This window comes from Equus przewalskii, chromosome 21 (assembly GCF_037783145.1).
Source record: "Equus przewalskii isolate Varuska chromosome 21, EquPr2, whole genome shotgun sequence".
Lineage (NCBI taxonomy): Eukaryota > Metazoa > Chordata > Mammalia > Perissodactyla > Equidae > Equus > Equus przewalskii.
The window spans coordinates 49,025,376-49,050,093 of NC_091851.1; the positions used below are offsets into that span (position 1 = coordinate 49,025,376).

A 24,718-nucleotide genomic window follows, 5' to 3' on the forward strand; every position below is an offset into this window, starting at 1 on the left:
TGGCCGCAGCAGGCCAGAGCATGCGGGCACTCACCTCTGATGACAGGTTTGTGGCCAACAGCTGCCCTGCTCCCGGAGCCAGGGATGCCGCTGTAAAGGAAGCAGGGGCCGACCCCAGCCCTCACCTGAGCTGTCTCCCTGCGCCCCCGGCACCCCTCCCTGCCCGTTCCATCGCAGCTCCTGTTCCAGGTGGTGGTGGAGGGGCCCACCTCGTCTGCAGAGCTGCACAACCTGACTTCCAGTACAGAGTACCTGGTGTCCGTGTTCCCCGTCTACGAGGCCGGGGTCGGCGAGGGCCTGCGGGGCCTGGCAACCACAGGTGGGTGGGTAGAGGTGGGCCTGGGCTCAGGGAGGGGGGCCTACCCTCACCCACAGCATCACCTTGGAGCCTGGCACCAGCAAGGGTGGGGCAGCAAGCAGTCCTGAGTCTTAACCCAGGTGAGGGCACCTCCCCCAACTTGCTGTGTGACCGAGGCTGAGTCACTGGGCCTTTCTGCCCTCAGTGTTCTCTTCTGAACCCAAGCACCATCATTTGTGTCATTGCCACCATCACACCGTCCATTCCTGTCACAGCTCGCAGGGTTTATGCAGCTCCCGCCCCCCTGGCCTGCAGGCCCCCAGAGAAGCCACGAGCCCCTTCGACAGCTTCATTGAGATGTGGCCTACAACTCCCCCACTTCAAGTGTGCGATTCATTGGCTGTTAGTGTATTCACAGTGGTGCGCCCATCCCTTCAGTCACCTTTAGAGCATTTTTGTCACCCCAAAAGGAGACCCCCTATGCATTGGCTATCAACCCCAGTCCTCCCCACCCCCCAGGCCTGGCAACCCTGATCTCTGTCTCCAGGGATTTGCCATTTCTGGGCATTTTATAAAAATGAGACCACACGGCCTTTTCCATCTGGCTTCTTCCTGGGGCCCTTGTATCCCCACCCGCAAGGCAAGTGGCCTTAAACAGAAACCCCAGGGGTGGCCGTGTTTCCCCAGAGCTGTGAGCCTGGAACTTGGCCCAGATGGAGTTTGGGGACAGACTGAGACTTGTCTGTGGGGCCTCCCCGCCTGGGGGCTGTTCTCCGGCCTCTGTCTCGTGGAGACGCATGCACAGTGCGCTTCGAGATCCTGGGTAGGATTTCTGCCTGGGCCGCGTTCCTAAGGCGCCCACTGTCCCCACAGCGCCTCTGCCACCACCCCAGGCACTGACCCTGGCCGCAGTGACGCCCAGAACCGTGCATCTCACCTGGCAGCCAGCGGCCGGGGCCACCCACTACTTGGTCTGGTGCTCGCCTGCCCCCTCCAAGGGCGAGGCGGACAGGAGAGAGGTGCGTGACCTCAGCCTGCGGGGATGGGGCGGGGGAGGAGGGGGCCGGCAGGGGCCAGCGTGTGTGCCCTGACCCTGCAGGTGCGGGTGGGGCGGCCAGAGGTGCTGCTGGACGGCCTGGAGCCGGGCAGGGACTACGACGTCTGGGTACAGAGCCTTCGAGGGGCAGAGGCCAGCGAGGGCCGGGGCGTCCGCGCCAGGACCCGTGAGTGCCTGGCCCCATCAGGCTGCCACCCCCTCGCACTCCCGGGAAGAGGCCCACTCTGGTCCCCTGAGCCTTCCACACAGTGGAGGATGCCAGACCCTACCTGGTGGCCCCACTAGCTCTGGCCAGCACCCACCCTTCCCCCATACACATGGGGAGGGAGCGGCAGCTGGTCCCTGAGGCCTTGGTGTGCTCCGCAGCTGCCCTGGCCTCCACCAGACTGGGCTTCTCGGATGTGAGCCACGACTCGGCCCGTGTGTTCTGGGAGGCCACCCCAAGACCTGTGCGCCTCTTCAGGGTCAGCTACGTCTCCAGCAAGGGCGGCCACTCCGGGCAGGTGAGAGAAGGCCCCACCTGGGACCCAATGTCTTGTGGGACCACCGCGGGACCTGGCATCCAGGGCAATGAATTGTCCACAGGGGGCCCAGTGCCCTCAGCCCTCCAAAACCCCCGCCCCTGGTGCACTCCAGCCTTGGCCTGGGGCAGGGGGAGCGCAGAGCAGTGTGCCAGCCCTTGGGGACCCCAGGCTGGCAGGGGCGGGGAGGAGACAGACATGAGGCAAAGGGTCAGATAGATATGTGTAGATGACGGTGTGATGTGTGCAGGGGCACGTGGTGTTGTAAGAGGCTGTTTGGGGGGTGGGTGGGGTGATTGAGGCCCCAAGGACCCCAGTGTGGTGGGTCCTGCACCCCACGCCCCCGTCTATGCCAATTTCCCCATTCTAGGGGTGGCCACGGGGCAGTCCTGGCTAGCAGGTCCCGAGCCTGGGTCTCCATCCTGGCAGGGGCTGCCTACTCCCTGGCCTGGGGAGTCGGCTCCAGGCCCTGCGGGTGTCCCCACCTGCCTTGCAGACGGAGGCTCCTGGGAATGCCACGTCGGCCACCCTAGGCCCCCTCTCCTCCTCCACCACATACACCGTCAGAGTCACCTGCCTCTACCCTGGTGGCAGCTCCTCCACACTGACCGGCCGCCTGACCACACGTAAGTAGGCAGACGTTGAGGGGTCCCCAGGCTGGGCTGCATCCTTCTGCCCCGACAGACAGTTCAGGTCAACACGGATGTTGGGGTGTCTGCTCTGTGCAGCGCTGAACCAGGTGGGGACAGGCAGACAGGTGTCACGCTGGGGTGCAGGGCCCTCGAAGGGACCCAGGGTCCCCAGGGCTGAGCAAAGGCGGGGGCTGGGGCACCTTTAGGAAGCAGGGCCTGTGCCCAGCCCGCAGCCCAGTTCTGGGAAAGGGGGGGTGTGTGGCACGGCTTCCGCGTGGGGATGGGGTGCCCTCTGCCCCCAAGGGCCTTCTCTCCAAGGGTGGCCCTGTGCTAGCGAAGTCTCCCTCTTCCGTCTTCCAGGGAAAGTCCCCAGCCCTAGCCAGCTGTCAGTGACAGAGCTCCCTGGGGACGAGGTGCAGCTGCATTGGGCAGCCGCAGCGGCATCCGGCGTGCTCGTCTACCAGATCAAGTGGACACCCCTGGGAGATGGGAAGGCCCATGAGGTGTGGGGTGGGGAGAGAGGACCACCCCCTTCCCACACCCCAGCTCTGGGGCTGCTCAGAGCCCACTGCAGCTTCTTGGGGACACCTGCCTGCCTGTGGCTTGTGAGCCGGGCCCCAACGTGGACACTACTCCACAGAGTGGACACCTGGTCCCTCCTCTCTGCAGATCTCTGTCCCTGGCAACCTGGGCACAGCTGTCCTGCCCGGCCTGGGGAGGCACTTGGAGTACGAGATCACCATCCTGGCCTACTACAGGGACGGGGCCCGCAGCGACCCCGTGTCCCTCCGCTACACTGCCCGTAGGTGACCCCTGCTCTGCCCCTCAGCTGTGTGGGGGGCAGGAACAGCCCAGAGGGACCCCAGACTCTCCTGGTTCCATGGCCCAGGACCCCAAACTCCCAGAACCGCTGATAGGCAGTTCCCCAAGCCCCTGACCCTCTGGCCTGCCCCCTTGGGTCCCCAGGGCCTCCCTGAGCCCTCAGAGCAGGTGTTCTGGGGGTGGCTGAGGATCCAAGTCACCCGGTGTGGTGACAGTGCTCAAAACAGTCCCAGAGCTGACCTCGTGGCCCTGTCTCTGCCAAAAACACGGGGCAGCAGGCGTGGTGGGGGACTGTGGGGGCAGTGGGGGCGATGGGTGTGGTACAGGGCACAGGCTCCCAGCCCCTGTGCTCTCCCCACAGTCAGCCGGAGCCCACCCTCCAACCTGACCGTGGCCTCCGAGTCACCCAACAGCTTGCGGGTCAGCTGGACGCCCCCGAGTGGCCACGTCCTCCACTACCGGCTCACCTACACGCTGGCCTCAGGCTCAGGACCCGAGAAATCGGTGGGTCTTGGTGGAACCAGGAAGCTGTCGCCCTTGTGGGCCCCTGGGTCCTGGGGGCGATGGGGCCAACACAGCCCACTCTGCCTGTTGAGAGTGGTAGATCTTCCAGGGTAGGACACAGAGATAAAAGGGATCGGAGATGCCTAAACGAGCAAAGACACTCCAGAGGGGCTGCTCAGGGGAGCTGTCCCCCCAGATCTCTGTTCCAGGACCCAGGAGCCACGCGATACTCCCCGACCTGCTGGCAGCCACCAAGTACAGGGTGCTGGTCTCTGCAGTCTACGGAGCAGGGGAGAGTATGGCTGTGTCAGCCACAGGCCGGACAGGTAAGCGGGCACCAAGACCCCAGACCCCTGCCAGGCTCAAGAACTCCAGACACAGCCAGGCCCCAGACACTCAGACCTAGGCAGGCCCCAGACCCTAGCCAGGCCCCCAGATCCCAGACCCCTGCCAGACCCAAGACCCTCAGACCCAGCCAAGCCCCCAAACCCCAGACCCAGCCAGGCCCCAGACCCTTAGACCCAACCAGACCCCAGACCCTTAGACCCAGCCAGGGCCTCAGACCCCAGTTGGGCACCCGGTCCCCAGGCCCCAACCAGGCCCCCAGACCCCAGGTGGACCTCCAGACCCTCAGACCCAGCCAAGCCCCCAGACCCCAGTCAGACTCCCAGATCCCAGCCAGGCCCCAGACCCAAGCCTGCCCCTCAGATGCCAGCCAGGCCCCCAGACCCCAGTCAGGCCCCAGACCCCAACCTGGCCCTCAGATGCCATCCAGGCTCCCAGAACCCAACCAAGCCCCAGATGCCAGCCAAGCCCCCAGGCCTGAGACCCCAGCCAGGCCCCAGACCCCAGACCCAGCCAGGCCCAAGACCCTCAGACCCAGCCAGGCCCCAGACCCTCAGACCCAGCCAGGCCCCAGACACCAGCCAGGCCCCCAGACCCAAACAGACCCTGACCCTGGCCAGCACCCAGAAGTCCAGAACCTGCTTGGAGGGGCCACTCAGCAGGACGTGTGGGCCCTGTCACTCCCACATGGGGCCCAGTGCTGCAGAGGGAACTCAGAGTTTTCATGTGAAACCTTCCATATCGTAGAACACCAACTGCTAACCGCAGTGTTAACACCACCCCTGTCCAACCAGCCTTGTGCAGCTGATGCAGCCAGGGCTCCAGCTATAACCTCGCCTGCAGATGCCCAGGCCTGTGTCCCTCCTGTATCCGCGTCCAGGAGGTGCGGGGCAGATGTACAGCCTGCGGGTGTGGGCAAGCCGAATGCAGATCCCAGGGCGGGTGGGTGGACGTGCCAGGGCAGCTGCAGCTAGAGTCCAGGGCCCACGGGCTGGCCCTGCCTTGATGCTCCCGGCAGTGGATATGGCATCAGTTGTCCTGGGGTCCTGCCACCTGCAGGCCAGGCCCAGCTGAGAGGAACCTATTGCTTTTGTTTTGTTTATGCTGATTCTCTTGGACAGTCGCAGACGCTCAGACCAGAAGGCCCTCGAAGGCTGGTCAGCCTGACCGCCTCATCCCCTTCCTGAGACCATCTAGTTTTGGCTTGAATGCCCCTGGGGAAGGGGGCCTCGCTACTCAGTGGGCAGCTGCCGAGCCTCCGCACCCTTCCCATTAGAGGGGAGAGCTGCTTCTTGCCCTCTGGGTCCCAGTTCCTGCCTCACTCACCTGTAAACACTTCTGAACACCTACTATGCGCCCGGCAGCGGAGTAGGCCTGCCAGCCAGGCCGCAGTGCCGCACATGCCCCTGATGGGAGTGTCTGCGCACCCAGGCGTCTCCCTGTCCCTGCCGTCTGGGGCACGTCGGGGTGGCTGGTACCCTCTTGGGAAGTGGCCCCCAGCGAGAACCCCCCCAGCGGGCACCGTCTTCTGGGGGCGTGGAAGTGAGACCCCCAAGGTCGCAGGACGCAGCCCTGTTGTTTCCCCATCCCTGAGGCATGGAGACCCAGGCCTGAGGAGACCATTGACCCAAGCCCCTGTCACCTCTCAGCAGCCTGCCGGGCCCTCCACGCGGATGGCTCCCTCACAGGTAGGCCCCGCCCTTGAGTGACAGCTGCTCCCTCTCCACCCCCACCTGCTCCTCTCGGGTCCTCATGGGGAGGGTGGCCTGGAACCAAGATGACGTGCGACAGGCAGGGCGCACACCTTCCAGGGGCATCCTCACGTTGTTGGCTGGTGCCTTTGTTCCCACAAAGGCTTGTCCAAGGTCGCTCGTCCAAGGTCAGGGCTGGGACGTGGCAGAGCAGAGGCAAAGCTGGGGCCCCTGGGTCCTGTGTGGCCTCTGCTAGCCTCTGCTGGCCAGGAGCTGGGCGGTGTGAGGGGCGAAGGGGTCACAGTGTCTTTAGTTCTTCGTGGGTCTGAGACCCTCACCAGAGAGGGCCGACGTGTGGGCCCCACCACGGTCTGCGCGGACTGGGGCAGTGGGGACAGGTTGCGGGGAGGGTGGCCCTTGAGGGTGGAGTCTCCCTCGGGGTCTCCAGCGAGCAGCAGGGCTGTGGCTGCTCAGACCTGCTGCAGAGCAGGGCCTGCTTCTGGCCGGCGGTGGGGCAGGCGAGGCTGCCCGCTCCTGCCCTGTGGCCGCACTGAGCACCCAGAGAAACAAGACCTTTCGTTCACTTCGTGCCATCAACGCTGGGGAAGTCACGGGCACTTTGAGCTGGCCTCAACGGGCTGGGCGGTGGGACCACCGCTGGGCTCTGCTGGGCGGGTGGGACACAGTGGTGAGGGGGCCGACAACTGCGAACACAGAGGAGCCGGCAGTGCTGCCTGTGTGTCCTTTCCCCGGTCAGGACGGAGGCAAGGGGAAGGGACGGCTGGGGCGGGGGTGCCAGTGGGGGCTCTGGGCACCTAGGTGGACCCCTGCCTGCCACCCAGGCCCTGAGCTCCAGATTCCCACCCACCTGAGGGCCCCGTGTTCCCTTTCTGGACGTCTTCATGTTCACCCAATCCCGTCTCTGCGTCCCTGTCTCTGTCTCCCTCTCTCCCCACCTTGCCATCTCCATGTCTCTATCTCCATGTCTCTGTCTCCACGTCTCTGTCTCCCTGTCTCTATGTCTCTGTCTCCCTCTCTCCCCACCTTGCCATCTCCACGTCTCTATCTCCACATCTCTGTCTCCCTGTCTCTATGTCTCTGTCTCCCTCTCTCCCCACCTTGCCATCTCCACGTCTCTGTCTCCCCGTTTCCCTGTCTCTGCCCAAAGCTCCTGCCTTGGGCTTCCTCTCTCTCCTCTCCTGCTCATTGCCGTCACCCTGACACCTGGTTGTCCTCTCTTACCTCCTGCCCCTCCCCCCCGCACCTCCCATCTCTGACTGACCCTCGGTCCTCCCCACGTCTGGTCCAGGCTTTGACCTGATGGGGGCCTTCGGCCTGGTGGAGAAGGAGTACGCCTCTGTCCGCGGTGTGGCCATGGAGCCTTCAGCGTTTGGCCCGACTAGGACCTTCACACTCTTCAAGGATGCTCAGCTGACACGCCGGGCCAGGTGGGAGGGCGCGGGACGGGCTGTGATGTGATGGGGGGCAGGCGCAGTGGGGGCACCCACCACGTCCCCACATGACCCTCCAGGGGAGGTGGCGGGAGGCAGAAGTGTCCAGGCCCAGGGCTCCATCCCCCAGAGCCAGCCAGGCCCCGGACCCGTCAGCAGTCGGTGCTCACTCGGCATGTGGGCTCCAGAAATTCAATTTTTACCTTAATGAATCTCACGTGGGTGGAATAAGGCCACATGTGGGTGCTTTTCCCCACATGGCCTGACGATTGGTCCAACCTGCAGACTTCTGCAAAGGAGCCACCAAATTTGTCCCCTTGAGAACCCTGCCTCCTGTGGGCGTTTGATTTGATGAGGCGAATCGGTAAATGTCCTAGCTCGTCAGAAGCAACTGCTCTGACTCCGCTCGTGACGACTCAGGTCAAGCAACCAGCCTCTGTGTTCGTGGAAATATCTGCAATCGTAAATCGAACTTTGATATGCACGGCGTCATTTTTTCTTAAGTTAAAATGTTTTAAACTACAAATGTCTGTCACAAGCTCTGTAATAGAAATTTGAAAACTACAAAATATGTAATTTTACAAAACCCACCCAATGCTAGTAAGATTCAGGTCTGTTTCTCCCCAGACAGCACTGGTGTGGCAGGACGGCCACAGTAGGCACCCTGGGCTGGCCCCATCACACGTGGCGTTTCGTGGCTGAATTGATGCCTGCCCACCGTCCCTTCACCACCCTCTGCCTCCTGCCCGATCTTTGCTGTGTGCACCCCCTGCCGTCTGTCCCCACTTTCGTTTCTTTTTAGGGGGGTGCAAGGTGCACTTTTTGTGCAGGGGACTAGCGCCTGTCTCTTCCTTGATGGCCCCTCCTCCCGTCCGATCTTTAATCTGGGGCTTGGAGCCCCAAGGTTTACACAGCTGCAGTCTCTGCTCCTCGTACCCCGGCTCCGACTCTCGCAGCAAACCCTGAGCAGACGAGGCGGCCGCGGTGGTTGAATGCTGCGGTGGCTCTCCCATAACTGCCCCTTTTCTGCAAATGACAGACTTCTCCCAGGGCCTCACAGTGTAATGGGTGCTTCACGTTTGTCTGTCTGCCCTTCTGGAGCTCACAGCCCAAGAGGTGGTGTGGACGGCCTTACAGGTGTGGCCCCCCAGCACAAGTGTGGGCCCCAGCACAGGTGTGGCCCCCCCACCATGATAACTACCATGAATGAGACTCCAGGGCCACTAAGAGTGGGAGAGGTCCCTCCCTGTAATGGGGACAGGAAGGCTCCCTGAGAAGGTGGCAGATGAGTAGAGCCACTAGGGAGAGAATAGGGGAGGGGAGGGAACCCAGGAAGAAAGAGAAGCATGTGCCAAGGCCCTGGGGCCAGTTCCAGCAGGAACATGGCTGGGCTGGGTCTTGTGGGCTCTTGGTCATCCTGAGAGCAAATGAAAGCAAATGGGGAGGGTGCACTGTTAGGAACAGTTTTACTGGGTGACCCAAGACCCTGTTCCCTGCCCCTTCCCACCCTCCAGCCCCCTGGGTGGGCACTGGCCCCGGTGTAGACGCCCACTGCCCACCCAGTCTGAGCACTCTGACAGCAGAGCTGCCTCTGGGCTTGTGGGCTCCTGAACCCCCGGAGACAGTCCCAGGGACCCTCCTGCAGGTCCCCTTGACTTGCATCCTCTCCACCACACAGAGACCATGAGGAACGGGGTCCTGGAAAGCTCTGCCTGGGACTGTGGTGGACACTAGCTGTGGTGGGATGGCCTTTGGTCCTGGCCAGCCCCCGGGGACAGAGTGTGTGCCATGCCGTAGGGGTACTTCTTGTTGACTCCTTCGATAGCCCTGGGGGGAGTTCCCCATGCCACTCATGGGGAAACCAAGGCAGGAGAGGCCCCAGCCTGGCCTGTGGACCCCTGCAGCTCTGCAGTCCTGGGGCCTGGGGTCTGGGTTCTGGGGACAGCAGCACCGCGGCTGGGCGCGGCCTGCTCTCAGGCCCGTGGTGGCCCCACCTCTGCCCCACAGCGACATCCACCCGGCCGCCCTGCCCCCGGAACATACACTTGTCTTCCTCCTGCGCCTGCTCCCTGAGACACCCCGCGAGGCCTTCGCACTGTGGCAGATGACGGCTGAGGACTTCCAGCCTGTCCTGGGGGTCCTGCTGGACGGTCAGTCCAGAGGGAGGGCGGTGGGCCTCGGTCGCCCCTCGAAGCCCTGCAGGCTGTGGGTCCTGGGCGATGCTGCCTCTGGCCCTCAGCGGGGGGCAGGTGTCCCATGGGGCTGCTCTCCACAGCCCAGCCTTCAAGGTTTGGGGAGCACTGGGGTTCACGCCTTCGTGGGGGCCGCCCCTGTTCCACTCTGGGGGGCGTCAGGTCCTCCCTGTCCTCTGCCCCAGGAGGCCTCACGTGCTCCTCGCCCCACTTCACAGCCAGCAGGAAGTCACTGACCTACTTCAACCACGACCTCAGGGCCACCTTGCAAGAGGTCACCTTCGACCTGCCCGAAGTGAGGAGGATATTCTTCGGGAGCTTCCACAAGGTCCTGGAAGGTTCTGGAAGGATCACAGTGGGCCTCCTCCTGTCTGAGACCCTGCCCGGCTCCCCAGGTTCTGGAACAGACCCCTCCATGGGGCTCTGCAGGACAAGGCTGCCTCCCAACCGTAGGCTGCCCTGGTTGCCATGGCTACCCCCGAATGCTAGAACCTCCCTTGAGAGTTGCACTAGCCCGTCTGGGGTCTCTGCCCCTGCGGTCCCCTCTGCCCTGGACATCCCCATCTTAATTTGGGTTGAAGAGCATCCCAGCCCTTCTCTCTGGGTCCCACAAGTTCCTGGGAGGGGCCTTTGGCAGGTGTCATTTGGTCCATTTTGCAGAGGGGAAACTGAGGCCCAGTGAAGGGGGGGTCCCATGAGAGTTGGGGTATGGTCAGGCCTCAGGTGATGGGCATTGCCACCCTCCCAATCTGGCCCTGGCCTCGTGGGCAGGGACGGATGCCCCTCCTGGCTGGGGCTGCAGGAGACCCTCCCGTGGTATCCTGCAGGTGCACGTGGCTGTGGGCCGCTCCAGGGTCAGGCTCTACGTGGACTGCCAGAAGGTGGCTGAGAGGCCCATTGGGGAGGCTGGCAGCCCTCCCGCCACCGGCTTTGTCATGTTGGGGAGGCTGGCCAAGGCCCGGGGCCTCCGGAGCAGCTCTGCCACGGTGAGCCTGGGCCGAGTCCTGCGAGGCTGGGCCAGTGGGGCCAGCAGATTCCTGCCCCAAGCTGCACTGACTGACTTGCTCTTCCTGCCTGTAGTTCCAGCTCCAGACGCTGCAGCTTGTGTGCAGTGACTCCTGGGCAGAGGAGGACAGGTGCTGCGAGCTCCCTGCCTCGGTAGGTGGGCAGTGCCCTCCCAGGCTGTGGAGCCTGGGCAGATGGCCATCCAGGGCATGGGTGCTGGGAGAGATCAGGGCAGGCTTCCTGGAGGAGGCAGCCTCCAAGGGCAGAGCCAGACCTCAGGCAGCTGGATGGGAGAGTTCTGGAGGTCCTGCGGCAGGGCAGGCTGCAGAGGGCCAGGGAGCCCCCAGCTGAAAGGGTGGCTGCTGCTGTACCACTTCGCTTTTCTAGGGGCAGGTGTGAGCAGGGGCCTGCCGACTCCCCATGTCCCTACGCTGGGCTTGACCATGCTGGGGGCCTATGAGGGAGTCCTGTCTGGGGCTTGTACTGGACAGCCTGAGGGGTGGGCGCCCAGGATGGGGTCCCCTCCCCTCCCCCCAACCTCCCAGATGTGGGTTTGGAGGTTCCTGGGACCCAGATGTCGATGGCTACCCTGAGCTCTAGGGTCAGACAGGAGCCTAGCAGAGGGTCCACATAATGAGCAGGGGTCTTCTTCCTTCCAGAAGGATGGAGAGACCTGCCCGGCCTTCCCTTCTGCCTGCACCTGCTCCTCAGAGAGCCCTGGGCCCCCAGGGCCACAAGGACCTCCAGTGAGTCCAGCAGCCCCTCCCCTGGAGGTGACCAGGGACTCCTGGCAACATCTCACTGCCACTGGCAGATGAGGGTGCCCCCTCCTACGCCCCCAGCTGGGACGCAGGCCGCATCAGCCGTCCCCAGGCCTGCAGCTCAGATGGGACCCACTTCATGAATCTCCTTGCTGCCTCGTCCATCCCCGGCCCACGAGCCTGCTGCTGGCAAGCCCCTTCCTCCCACTGGCCTCCCTCTCCCAAGCCGACCCCGCTCTGGTGTGAGATCCAGCATGTCCCCAGTTTCCCCGCTGAGGTGGGGGCAGAGGCCCAGCCAGTCTGCAGCACTGTGCTGGTGATGGCAGGCTGGTGTGACGTGGCACTCTGGGCTGTGGGGCAGCCCGGAGGAGGGGGGCCCTTCCGTCCAGGCCCCAGGGGAGGCAGCTCTCCAGGCCCTGGGCCCCACATGGGGCAGGCCAGCCCCTCTGCCAGCCCAAGGCTCCAGGGTGCTGGGTGAAGGTCAGTCACCGAGCTCTCACTCGGTGCTCAGTGGTCCACAGACCTCAGCAGGGAGGGGCCAGGGTTTGAGCTTGGAGGCCCCTGAACCCGAGTCCGCACCTAACCAGCGGCCGTGGCAGGGAAGGACAGGTCAGGGTGACCTCGCCCCAGAATCCCCTTCCCCTTCTCCACCCAGAGGTGGGGATGGAGTCCAGGGCAATGCTGGGGCCCCGAGGTGCACCGGCCTCGCAGGTGGTGCTGGGGCTCAGCCCTGCTTGCACTCCTGCAGGGCATCCCCGGGAGGAATGGAGCGCCAGGAGAGCAGGGCTCCCCAGGGCCCAGGGTAAGTCGTGGGGAGTCCTGGGGTGGGGTCCTGGATCCCATCTTCCAGAAGAAGCCCCCAGCACATTCGCAAACACGCAGGAGTGAGCCCCACGTGACCTCCCCCAGGCGTAGGGGCTCCCCAACTGGGAGCAGGTACCCTCCCCTCCTCAGTGAGGGGCCAGCTCCCCACCCTGCACCCGAGAACAAGGAGGGTCACAGGAGTAGGTGAAGATGTCTGTCCACGACATGTGAATTTGCGTCTCTTACAAGCAGCTCGACACCCTTTGGAAGTTGCTGGGGTTTTCTGTTGGACTCTGGTCCTTTGGCCCCTTCCCCACGGGCTCCCTGTCCCGTCCATTCCTGGAGTGCCCTGTGCAATATGGGAACTGACGCCCCACACCTGGGGGCTGAGGCCGACGAGCTTTACGCCGTTCTGTCATCCTTTGACCTTGCTGGCCGTGTGCATGTCTGTGTAGCTTTTTCAGGTGACCTTTATCTGGTCAGGCTTATGGGTCTGTCTGCCGTGGGTCCTGCCTGTCTCGGTCCGTTTCGGAAGCTCTTCCTCAGTCAGAGCACAGAGGCACTTCCTCTCGTTCCTTCCAGAACCTTTACACATTCAAACGTCAGTTCCTCTAAATTTATTGTGCATAAGGTGAGACCACCGCCCAGTCCTCACCATACTGTGATGGACCACCAGCCCCTCCCTGACTTAAGCTCACTCTTGATCCCAAGCTTTCCACAGGCTCAAGTCCCCAGCGGTGACTGCGGACAGCCTGCCATGGCTGCTGTCCAGGTGGAGACCCGTTCCTGGCGCTCCCGGCTCTGCCTCCGTCTTCCCAGAACCTCGGTCTCCACGTGTTGTTTTGTGCTCTCCTTTCTTACTCAACGATCTCATTTGTAATAATTTATTATTTTCACATGGCTTTCTTGGAATTTCCTGGTTTAAATTTACATCACCTGAAAAACATTACTTCACTTTCTCCTTTTCAATTTTTATGACTCTCATTATTTTTTTTGTGATGGTGTTGACGAAAACTCCAGAATTTTGTCCAAGAGCAGCAGTGGTAGCAGACCCGCTCATCTTGACTGAATGGAAAGGCCCCACTGTCCATCCACTGAGTGTGGTGCTGGCCTGGGAACCGGGACAGGTTGTTCTGTCCTGTGATAGTAGAGTCCATTCACAGTCAGGGGCCACATAACAATGTTTCAGTCAACGACGTATTGCACAGGCAGCAGTGGTCCCGTAGGATCAGTGCCACAGAGCCTGGGTGTGTTGGAGGCGCTACCTGCCGGGTGTGTGTGAGTAACTCTGATGTTCGCTCGACGAAGAGATCGCCTAATCACGTGTTTCTGTGTGTCCCCGTTGTTAAGCGACATGTGGTGGTATTCTTATTTTATAATGAGATTTTAAAAGTCAAGACTGGATATTAAATAAGATTTAGTGCTTCTTCAGCTGCTATGGACACAGTCAAATAATTTTTCTTCTTGGAGCATTGGTTTAGTGAATGATTTAGGTTCACTCCTAAACACTGAACTCTTCTTGCATCCATTAAAAAGCCAGCCTGGTCACTGAGAGCTTCCTGTCCATCGAATGCTGCAGGATTCCGTTTGCTAATGTTTTATTTAGGGTTTTTCTCTGATGTTCATAAATGACAACGTCTGCTGTTTTCTTTACAGAGTTTGGTACGTTGATCTGCTTAATTCACAAAAATTGTTTGAAAGCATTCTCTCCTTTCTTCCACCGTCTCAAACTATTCAAGTAGCGTTGGTGTCTTTCCCTTAGAGGTCTGCTAGAAAGTTCAGTGAGGTCTGAGTCTGGTGTTTGGGGTTCAGAGCTCTGTGACTGGCCCGTCGGGGTTTTCTCACTGTCCCCCCAACTCCCCCACCACTGGAAACCCGAGTCAGGGTCGCGGGCTGGCCTGGGGCTGGACAGACTGGTTTATATTTCCCGACTCCTGTTCACTAGCTCTGTGACCCGTGACGCGAACTTGGCGAGTTCCTGGCTTTAGGTGGGGCCGTGGCAGGACCCCTCCAGCGTGGGGCAGTGCTGCTCATGGGGTCCACATGGGTCACCATGGGAGGGACGTGTGGGGTATGAGACCCCTGCCCCAGCTCACCCCTTCCTTTGTCCTCAGGGAATGAGAGCAGACGCCTCCGTGTGGGCCTGGGTCTGGATACCATGGCTGGCCGGAGGCCTGGGTGGGCCACTGAGGGCAGGATCGGGGAGGGGCTGCAGGAGGGGCTGTGTGCCTTCTCAGCCCTCCCCCTGTGTCTCCAGGGAGAGCCAGGACCACCCGGACAGATGGGACCCAAGGGTCCTGGAGGTCAGCAGGGGTCGCCAGGGACCCAGGGTCGCACCATACAGGGACCCATGGTAGGTTTTGCCTCCCATCTCCCTCCTGCTCGCTGTCACCCACCCCAGCCCTTCTCTCCCCTCTGCCTTGCTGCCCAGTCCGTCTTCCCCTCCAGGGTCCACCAGGGGTCAAAGGCGAGAAGGGGGACCATGGACTCCCGGGCCTGCAGGTAGCGGGGTCAGACCACACTCAGGGCGTGTGGGCAGGGATGGCGGCACGTGCTGGGATGCAGGTCTCAGGGACCGGGCCTCCTCCTCTGGGACAGACCCTGGCCCTGGCCTGGCCAGCCGCCTCTGTTCTCTTCCAGGGCCGGCCCGGCCACCAGGGCTCCCCCGGAAAGGTCGGCCTCCAGGGACCAAAGGTGGGAGAGAAGCTCATTCAGGGAGGGTCTTGAGATGGAGGCTGTGGAGGGGGCTTTCTCCTCTCCACCCCCCACTCCCACCCCATCCTGCCCCCACAGGTGGTCTGGGCGGGGGGAGGGAGCATCAGTCCTCGGGGGGCAGGTGTGGTCACTGGCCGGGGCGGGGGCAAGCCCCGAGCCTGGCCGGCCTTGTCTGCTCTCAGAGCAAGGGGCGGGTATGCAGCCCGCCTTCACAGGGTGGGTCATGGGGTGTCTGGGTGCTGCTCGCGGGGGCCACATGGGTCACCATGGGAGGGACGCGTCGGGTAGGGGCCCCCTGCCCCAGCTCACCCCTTCCTTTGTCCTCAGGGAATGAGAGGCCTGGAGGGGACTGCTGGCCTGCCCGGACCCCCCGGACCCAGGGTAGGCACCGCCTCCTCCTTGAGCCCCCCATGCCCGCCCCCACCACTCCCCACAAGGTTCCTCGGGGCTGAACTGGACAGTCGGCCACATCCTGGCTGCAGCCTGGTCACCCCCAAGTGGGGACCTGGGGAGGTCTCTCTCCCCTGGGCAGAACCTTCTAGGGCTCTGCTGGGCACATGGGTGTCCTGCGCCCTGGAGTATGGCAGCAGCCGCTCTGGCGAGGGTTTTTCTACCCCCACTGGGCAGTTGGTACAGCACCCCAGTCACGCCTGCACCTGATTCCACACGGCCAGGAGGTGCCTGCTCCGGATTGGCCTGGGGAGGGCAGACAGGTGAGGCTGGCTGTGGGGACATGGCCCAGGCCCCCTTCTCCCCTCTGTGCGTCCAGAGCAGCACGATACCCCCTGGCAGCCCGAGGACACCCTGTGCTCAGACACCCTCTCTCCAAGCCGGGCGGTCAGTGCTGAGCTCAGCGCCTGGGAGCTGCTCCACAGCGGGGTCTGAGGCAGGCAGCCCGGCCCCCACCAAGATCCTGCAGGGGCCTGGCCTGTGGTCACGCTGGGGACAACTGGAACACAGCCAGGGGTTGCGCAGTGCAGAGTCAGCGCCTACGGGTGGCGTGGGTGGGGTCTGTCCTGGCACAGCGTGGGGACAGTGGGACCTGGGCAGGGTGATGATGTGCAGCCTGCAGGAGGCTGGGGACAAGCAAGGGGTCTGGTCTTGGTCCAGGGCAGTGGAGACCGGGATGTCCGGCAGCCAGGGTTGGAGGGAACAGGGGCCAGACTTGCCGGGGCTGCAGCCAAGCCCGGGCTCTGCATCTTCACAGGGCTTCCGGGGTGTGGCAGGGGCCAGGGGCACCAGCGGGGAGCGAGGACCCCCAGGGGTCGTGGGGCCCACGGTAAGTCCCCTCCCCACACCAAAGGTGAGAGGGAAGACGAAGGTGTGCAAACTTGTCCTTGCTGACCACTCGGGCCTCGCTGACCGCTCAGGGACTTCCTGCCACCAGCACACTCGTAAAGCGAGGCCTGCGCAGGGCTTGGGTTTGGGGCTTGTGGGAGTAGAAAGCGGGGCCACCCCTGCAGGCCAGGACAGACCAGGGCCTGGGGCAGGGGATCCTGTGGGCTCGAGAGGGTGGGGGCTCCAGCAGGTTCCCGGGAGGTGGAGGGAGGTGAGCCGGGGTAGGGAAGTGCTCTGTGCCGCCTGGCTGGCTTCTAGGCCTGGGTGCTGGCTCTGGGCCCTTCAGCATGTCTGCTCTCCCCTGGGGCAGCGTCCCAGCTGCTGGGGACCAGCTGGCATTGGCAAAAAGTGGGTCCTTTGCCCCTGAGGATTCCCTGCCGCCAGCCCTCCTAGACCAGGGATTCAGGATGGGCCCTCGGCTCTGCCCGCCCTGCGGGTCTTGGAGGCTGGTCTCCCTCCCGCCGTATGGATGGGACCCCCCACGCTGTGAGTGGCAGTCAGGTCTGCCTGAAGTCAGGAGAAGCTGACCCAGGCCGGCTCAAGGCCTCTACTGCCCAGAGCCCCTGGAGGCTTGTGAGCAGGTGGCGGGAGTCCAGGCTTCTCTGCTGGAGTCCCTTAGCGTGTCACTCTGCTGACTTGCTTTTCTCCGTCTCCTCCTGCTTCAGGGGCTGCCGGGGCCCAAGGGGGAGCGGGGAGAGAAGGTGAGTGTGGCCAGCGTCTGGGGTCCAGGTACTGCCCGAGGGGTCACAGGAGGCACTGGCGTGCACACTGGCCAGGCTGGTCATGGCGCTCGGCCACATGGCCTGTCTTCCCTCGCAGGGCGAGCCACAGTCTCTGGCCACCGTCTACCAGCTCGTGAGCCAGGCCTGCGAGTCTGCCATCCAGAGTGAGTGGCCCAGCCTCCTCGTGAGGACCCCTGAGCCTCCCACTGCCCTCCCCCCATCTCTGTCCTCACCCCCACGAGGCTGGAAGGAAGCCCCGGGGCCCAGTCACCAGGCACACCCAGCCTGGTGGCCACTCTCCCCAGCCATGTGCAGAGCAAGGGGAAAGCAAGAGAGGGTCTTCCACGTGCCGCTGTCCTGCTGCTGACCCCTCCTCACCTCCGCCCCTCAGCGCACATGCTGAAGTTCAACTCCTTCCTCCACGAGAGCACCAGGCCCCCCATGCCCATCTTGGAGGCCCCCAGGCCCCCCGGCACGCCCAGCGAGGCCCGGCTCCCTGGAGAAGGGGGTCGTGGTGGTCACCGCCCTGAGGCCAGAGGTACCAGGCCCCTGGGGGAGGGGTGTGGGGGGACTGCAGCTCTCCCCTGAGGGCTGGGGCTGGTCACTCTGTGTGGACCCCAGCAGCCCCAGCACCAGCCCCCGGGGCCCACACAGAGGTTGGTCACCACAGAAATGGAGGCTGCCTGGCTTCCTGGGTTCCTCGAAGCAGGCCCTTCCCCAGTCTCCCAGGAAGCCTGGGCTGGCACCATGTCCCCGCCCTCTGTCCCTCCCATCAGTCCTCTCCTGCACGCACACTCCTTCCCCCACTCCTTGTCTCGGGACGCAGCAGGAGGCTTGGTCCAGGGACCCTGTCGTGCATCCGTCCCTCTGACCGGGCTGCAGTCACAGCTCAGGTGCTGAGATGGATGGGGAGACGGAGCTCATGGGCCTCGGTGGGAGAGAAGAGACGGAGGGGGTGGGACTGTGGTCAGGCAGGAAGGACAGTTCTGCACTGTGGGCAAGAGGGGGTCCCACCGCACCCCTCCAGCTGTGCATTTGGGAGGAGAGGGCTCCCCCTGGGAGAAGCCCCCTGGGGGCCCACAGGCCTGTCACAGTCCCCCACACTTGCCTTTGGGATAAACGCCCCATCTTTGCTCCTACCATCTAGACAAGGCTGGCAGGTGCTGTCATGAGGACCCCACCCTGCACCTCCCCCACCCAGCCCCCCACCTTACACTAAACCCGGGCCACTGAACCAATGACAGGGGCCTGTTTAGGGCTCAAGGAGCCCATCCCTGAGCTTTCAGCCTTGACCTGAGGCCTGGACCTACTACCCCCAGGCCCAAGGAGGGGCTCAGGCACCCCACCTTCCCCTCGGCCCAGCACATCTGCCTTCCTCTCAGCTGAGCCTGGAGCCCTCAGCCAGATAGGCGGCCCTGGGCCGCAGCAGAACAAGGCTCCAGAACCCCTGGAAGGAGCGAGAGACTTTGGTCTGTGGAAGGGGAACTCCTGAGGGGCGGCCAGGGTAGGGGCACAGGAAAGACAGACCAGCGGACCCTGGGTTGGGGCAGGAGGGGCATGGAGAGGCTCCTGGGCCTTGGGGGAGCCCAGCAGGACTGCAGGTGGGTGTGGGGAGCCAGGAGAGCTGCCAGGACCTGAGCTGGCCCAGTGGGCACCCAGGGGACCCTTGATCGGGGTCAGCACAGCAGGTGTGTGGAGCAGGTATGCAGAGCAGGTGTGGGGAGCAGGTGTGCACCACGGCAGACACCTGGCCAGGTGGGAGCTCAGTCAGGGCAGGGGGCACATGGGAGCAGCGACCCGAGGAGCAGGTTCATGCAGAGGGCTCACAGCGATGCTGCTCTGCCCACGGCCCAGCTGGACACGCCAGGGCTCTGGGGGGCCTGGGCACACGGTGCCAATGGGCTGGGCTGCCAGCTGATCGCCTCCTGGACCAGGTCGCCCTTCTCCCCTGCCAGGACAGTCCCTGTGCTGCCCCCACTGAGCCTGCACTTCCTCCCTGGATCCTCTGGACGCCAGGAGCGGCCGTGCTGGAGGACCTGGAAAGCGCATCCTGGGAAGGGCCTGGGGGTGGGAGGAGAGGGAGGCAGAAGACGGACCTGGAACCTCAGATAAACCACCAAGTGCTTGTCAAGGGAGGTGGCTGCTCATTACGGGGGAAGGGCGGCGGGGGGCGGGGGGCGGGTCGTGGGCCCCAAGGCTGTCCCTGTCACCTGGAGTCTGAGATTCCACACCCCGTCTCTCTGAGAGAAGCTGCCGCAAGCACCACCCCCCACAGACTCCCTGTTTCCTCGCGTGCACCCCTCCTTCCCGAGAGGCCACTGCGGTCCCAGGCTCCCCAGAGCTTAGTCCCCGCCCAGGCTGGGGGTTCTCAGCCTCGGCCACACTTTGAGTCACCTGGTGGGTGTGGGCTTTGAGGTGGGTGCCCGGCCTGCCCTCAGACGCTGATGTGACCTTTCGGGGCCCAGCCTGGGTGTCGGCGTCTGGGTGCTCTCGGGGGCTCCCATCTCCCTGGTCGCGGTCCCTCCTCTCAAGTAACATCCACTCACCTGCTGGTCCCAGGCCTTGTCACTGCCCAGCGCCCCCTCCTCCCCCTGACCAGCCTGGAGGTTAACCACTCCCCTAGCCGGCTGTCCACACTTACTCACCCGGAGAGCTCACAAGCTGTGGGCCTCTGGGTGGCACCTGCTGTGGCCGATTCAATGCCAAGTAGTTTTCTAAAGCCCAGGGAATTTGGGGTAGGGCTTCTTTACACATGGGGCCAACAAAGACCTCCCAGGTGACGTCTGAGCAGAGACAAGAACAAGGGAGGGGTGGAACATGGTCAGATGTTCCAGTCGGGGGCACACACGTGAGAGGCCGAGGCTGGACCTGCCAGCACCACCCAAATGGCAGGAAGGCACGGGGCCAGGAAAGGGCTCAGCGGGGTGCGGGCTGGGAGTCTGGGTTTTGTCCTAAGAGCGACTGGAAGCCCCTGGGGATTCTGAGCAGAGAACTGAGGAGCCTGGTGTCTGTTTTAGATGACCTGTCGATAAGACCTCAGGGAGCCACATGGGGCCGGGACCTCACCCCAGTCCGCTGAGCAGAGGTGACTGGACTGAGTGGAGGCGGCTCTGGATGAGCTGATGGGTTGGAAGCGGAGGGCAGGTGGGAGGCTGGTCCCCTGGGGGAGGTGGGGAGACCTTGCGAACAGGTCCTGGGGCCAGAGAGCAGGTCCAGGCACCCACAGTAGCCAGGGGAGAAGGGCAGGGCCCGTGGGTTCACCGGGGCAGAAGAGTGGGTGCTGCCATGTAGAGGTGAGTGGAAGCCACGGGGCCAGCTTCCCTGGGTTCCCAGGATGGAGCCCCAGGCACTGTCATCGGAGGCTGGGAGGGAGAGCCGTGGGCGGCAGCAGAGACCCTTGTCAGGATGCTGCCAGAGAGGAAGACAGGAGGTGCTGGAGCTGCGGGGTGTTTGGTGCCGGAGCAGGAAGTGGGGACAGCAGTGCCTCTTCCAGGAGCTGCCACTGTGGCAAGGGAGAGACGGCAGGAGCTGGCTCCCGGCACAGGCCTGCTCATCCAGCAACGTCCCCACCTGCGTGCACCACCTTGCCTCTGGCGGGGCTCAGCAGGCTGGAGAAAGACACCAACCCAGCTGCTGGCCCTTTGCACTTTGACCTGTCATGGCTGACTGGCAGACTGTAGTCGTCCACATGAAGCCATTACAGGACAAGAAGCCATCCCTCCCAGGATCTCTCCACACACACACACCCATTCACATACACACACACACGTATATCCCCATACATGCACATGCACACGTTCACACACACACACACACACACACACACACGTATGTCCCAATACATGCACGCGCATATACACATATATCCCCATACGTGCACCCGCAGTCACATGCACACACACAAACACGTATATCCCCATACGTGCACACACACACCCACTCACACACATGTATATCCCCATATGTGGACACACATACATACACTCACAAACACACATGTATCCCCATGCATGTACACATAGACACCCACTTACATACATACACATGCAAACACACACATATATTCCCATATGTGCACATGCACACACCCACTCACATACACACATGTACAATACATGCAAACACATACGTGTATCCCTGTACGTGCACACACACTCATTCACACACTCACAAACACACACGTGTATCCTCATATATGCACACACACATTCATGCACACACCACTGTCACCTGGGTTTGGGAGATGAGTTAACAAGGGGAAAACGAGGCATCTGAGGAGCGAAAGCACTGAGCGGGACAGGCCAGATGAAGAACGCACGTTCTCTGTGGTCCATTAATTACAAACCACAACAGGTATAAGGAAGAAATGCTCAGAAATACAGAATGGAAAACATCCACGGAGAAGCAGGAAGATGAGCACAGGGCCGAGTGGTCAGGGCACAGACAGTGGGCTGTGGGGTCGGCGAGGGCAGAGGGAGAGAGGAGAGTGAGGCCCCCCTCCCCAGGCCAGCCCAGGAGGAGGGACACTCAGTGCATGAGGGTGGGATGTCAAAATCCGTAGTTTTAAAGAATGAGGAGTTAGAGAAAGATTTGAAACCTCAGATTGAAAGGCTCAAAGTGCCAAATGGGATCAATTTTTAGAATGTACTCCTGGATTCATTAATGCAAAACCCAACGAAGACAATGGAAACACTCTTTAAAAATCTCTCTATGGAGGAATAAGAGTCGGCTCGATGTCAGGAGACATGAGGATGATGACCTCAAGGTGTTCAATCCAGAAGAATTATCGCTGCAACGAATGGAGCAAAAATATATTCTGAGGCCCAGAGAGTCTGAGAGGGTAACACAAGATCCTCCTGGAAATGCAGTTGGGAGTGTATTCCGCAGAAACAGAAAATAATCAGAAATTAGACCCCACAGAGTGGAAACCCCAGGGTAGTGAAGTTTGCTGTTGATGGAATGATCGAGCCCCCCACAGCCAACGGGAGCCAACCGGAACGCCCACCAGTGAACAGATGCACAGTGCTCGAGTCATAAACACGAGTGAATCCCATGCCCATAACGTGGTGGAGCCAAGACATCGTGCTGAGCCCAAGCGGTTGGACGCAGCGGGCGTGTCCCACCGATGAGGAGTTCTGGAACGTGTGAGAGGAATCTACAGCAACAGAAATCCAGCACGGCTTCATGCCGTGCGGAGGGGGCTGGCTGCAAGGGGCGGGGGGAGCTTCCCCGGTGATGAGGATGTTCTGTCCTTCACTGGGGTGTGGTGTAGACCCTGTGGTCTACAAACCCACTTTACATGCGGTGACGTGACGAGAGGATGGAAAAGGCACATCGCGTGAACACCACTGAAAGGGAGACAAGGGGCTGCGTTACCATCAGGAAAAGTAGACTCGAAACACAGAAAATCACCAGAAAAAAGGGGGACATTATGTAAGAATGGGGGCAATTTGCCGAGAGCACACAACTGCCCTCAGTGTGGCAGCAGAGCTTCAAAATGCAGAACCCACAAGCTGAGAGCTGGGGGGGCCTGGACAAGCCCACCACGGTCTCAGTGACGTCAGCGCTCCTCCCTCGGGAAGACAGAAGAGCTAGACAGGGTCAGCAAAGACGCCAGAGACCAGAGCAACGCTCAAGCAACTCGACCTGCGGGCAGTTCTGGAACATTCCCCGAACCACAGAAGGCGAGTGCCTCTTCAAGCATATGTGGAACACAGGCTGAGAGACCACACGCTGGCCCCAGAACGTGTGTCACAAATTTAAAAGAACTGAAATCAAATAGAATATTCTCTGTCTACAACGGAACTAAATTAGAAATCAATATTGAAGATCCAAAATACTGACAAAAGACAAGAATGAGCATTTTACGGAAGCAACACCAACAGTCAATTCACATTTGACAAGACACCCAGCCTCACCACTAGTTGGAGAAACGTAACTAGACCCAGCGAGAGACGTGGCCACATCCAGCCCTGAGGGCAGCAGCATACTGCATGACCGCTGCAGACGGCCTGAAGGCAGCCAACACACCAACCGCACGCGCCACCCACCTCGCAGCAGCCACCCCCAGTTACATCCAGCGGAAATGCGCAGACCTGTGCCCCCAAACCTGTTTCCAGGTGTTCGCGCATAATTGCTCACGACAGCCCAAACTGGAAACACCTCCCGCCAGCAGGAGAGCGGATGACTATGCGGTGCGTGGCCTCACCTCGGGATCCCACAGCAGAGCGGATGCACAGACGTGGTGCGTGTGGCAAAGGGACGAAGCTCAGACACCAGGGGGAGAAAGGAGCCGGCACAAGAGCACGTGCTGTGTGACTGCTGAGACCCAAGTCCAGGCACGCCCAGAGGAGGTGCCAGCCTGCGTGTGGGGTGGGTGGAGGCCTCGGGCTGGCTGTGTGGGCGTGGCCAGACTGGGGGAAGACGGACAGAGCTGTGCCCTCCGTGATTCTGTGTCACCCGTGAGCCAGGCCAGTGTCCAGACGTGTCAGCCAGGATGTGGGTGGGGGATGCCCATGCCCGGCAGCAGGGGTGCCGTGGTGGAGCCCTGTGGAAGCGCCTGGCACCATCTGCTGCAGGCACGTGTGAACCCCAGGGCCCCAGCACAGGCCTCAGTCTTTGTCCTAAGCCATGCGCTTCAAGCTGAGAGTCAAGAGAGGATTAGGGGTTGCAACCACCATCTTTATACAGATGGAAACGGAAGCAACTAGAATAAAACACACAGAGCACAGAACCTGTTGTCAAGGTCACTGTGATCACAAACGCTCCTGTGAGGGGCCGGGCAGAAAAGACTCAGCTTTGTGGCCATGGGGCCTCTGTCATAACCTGGCAGGCCCGCCCTTGTCGACACATAAGGAACGACGGGGCCGTGTGCCCACAGAACTCGACTCGTCATGGCCGGGCCGGGCCTGCCATCCCTGGCGTCGAGGGTTGGCTGGCAGCCATTTCCGGTGGGAAAGCAGAGTGTACAGCCACTTTGGAAAACAGTGAGTGTGCCTGTACCCCACAACCGCACGACCCCACAAGAGCATGCACCAAGAGTGCTCTGTGCCGGGTCTCAGCTCATAAATTGACGGAGGGATGACACAGAGAGGCCAAGGCCCTTGAAAGAAGAGTCTGTCACTTCATTTCCCCAGAGAAATGGGCTCTGCAGGGCCTCAGGGCAGCGCCCGGGTCAAGAGGCAGAGGGAGCGAGGGGAAGGCCTGGCTGGAGCCTCTGCTGGGGTTTCTGAGGGCAGCGAGGCAGGGTGGCCAGCCCCGGATGGGTCAGTCTGAGCAGTGCCCGTGGGCTCCAGGCACAGGGGCTGCCTGGGTTGCCTGGTGCCCGGCCCTCGGCAACGTGGGATGGGGAAATCCAGCGTGGTGTGTGAGGCTTGGATAGGAGTGTGGTGGGCAGGCTCCAGACGGGCCTCTGCACCTGAGAGCTGTGCGCCGGGCAGGTCGTCCACCGCCGGGACCAGCCAGCCCTGGAGGGGCAGTCTCCACCCGGGTCCATAAGGCCCCCAAGATGTCAAAACGTCACAAGACAGAGAAAATAAAAATATGCTTAATACAAAGAGAAATGGGAACATACACCCACTGGTGAAGACCAGTGCACACGTGCTCACAGCAGCTCAAGTCGTAACCATCGACAGTGGAAACGAATCCCATTGTCAGGGATGGAGAAACAAACTGGGTTCTGGTTTGTTCAGACAGAGGAACACTGCTCAGCAACTGACGACAAGACTGTTTGCCGACAGAGACGAGGCCCCAGACAAACCTCAGCCATGCCCCTCGAGTGCAGAGGCCCGACAGAAAGGCCGGCGCTGGGGACCCACTGACTCCAAGTTCAAGAACAGGCCAAACCCTCCCTGGGGAAGG

At 62.0% G+C, this 24,718-nt stretch overlaps 1 protein-coding gene across 1 annotated transcript in view; it reads left to right on the plus strand.

Annotated features, from left to right (window-relative positions):
- Positions 1-18,979, plus strand: part of COL20A1 (collagen type XX alpha 1 chain) — a 32,048-nt gene extending 13,069 nt beyond the window's left edge. The window contains exons 11-35 of the mRNA XM_070588550.1: positions 190-319; positions 1,172-1,317; positions 1,398-1,521; positions 1,722-1,858; positions 2,373-2,502; positions 2,869-3,011; positions 3,178-3,310; positions 3,692-3,834; positions 4,031-4,160; positions 5,832-5,867; positions 7,180-7,318; positions 9,329-9,471; positions 9,732-9,841; positions 10,341-10,499; positions 10,594-10,671; positions 11,178-11,264; positions 12,028-12,081; positions 14,532-14,585; positions 14,724-14,777; positions 15,126-15,179; positions 16,006-16,077; positions 16,802-16,837; positions 16,956-17,004; positions 17,250-17,396; positions 18,814-18,979. Coding sequence (XP_070444651.1) covers positions 190-319; positions 1,172-1,317; positions 1,398-1,521; positions 1,722-1,858; positions 2,373-2,502; positions 2,869-3,011; positions 3,178-3,310; positions 3,692-3,834; positions 4,031-4,160; positions 5,832-5,867; positions 7,180-7,318; positions 9,329-9,471; positions 9,732-9,841; positions 10,341-10,499; positions 10,594-10,671; positions 11,178-11,264; positions 12,028-12,081; positions 14,532-14,585; positions 14,724-14,777; positions 15,126-15,179; positions 16,006-16,077; positions 16,802-16,837; positions 16,956-17,004; positions 17,250-17,396; positions 18,814-18,839 — 2,514 coding nt within the window. The 3' untranslated portion in view covers positions 18,840-18,979. The remainder of the gene's footprint in view (positions 1-189; positions 320-1,171; positions 1,318-1,397; positions 1,522-1,721; positions 1,859-2,372; positions 2,503-2,868; positions 3,012-3,177; positions 3,311-3,691; positions 3,835-4,030; positions 4,161-5,831; positions 5,868-7,179; positions 7,319-9,328; positions 9,472-9,731; positions 9,842-10,340; positions 10,500-10,593; positions 10,672-11,177; positions 11,265-12,027; positions 12,082-14,531; positions 14,586-14,723; positions 14,778-15,125; positions 15,180-16,005; positions 16,078-16,801; positions 16,838-16,955; positions 17,005-17,249; positions 17,397-18,813) is intronic.
- The last annotated feature ends 5,739 nt before the right edge of the window (positions 18,980-24,718 follow it).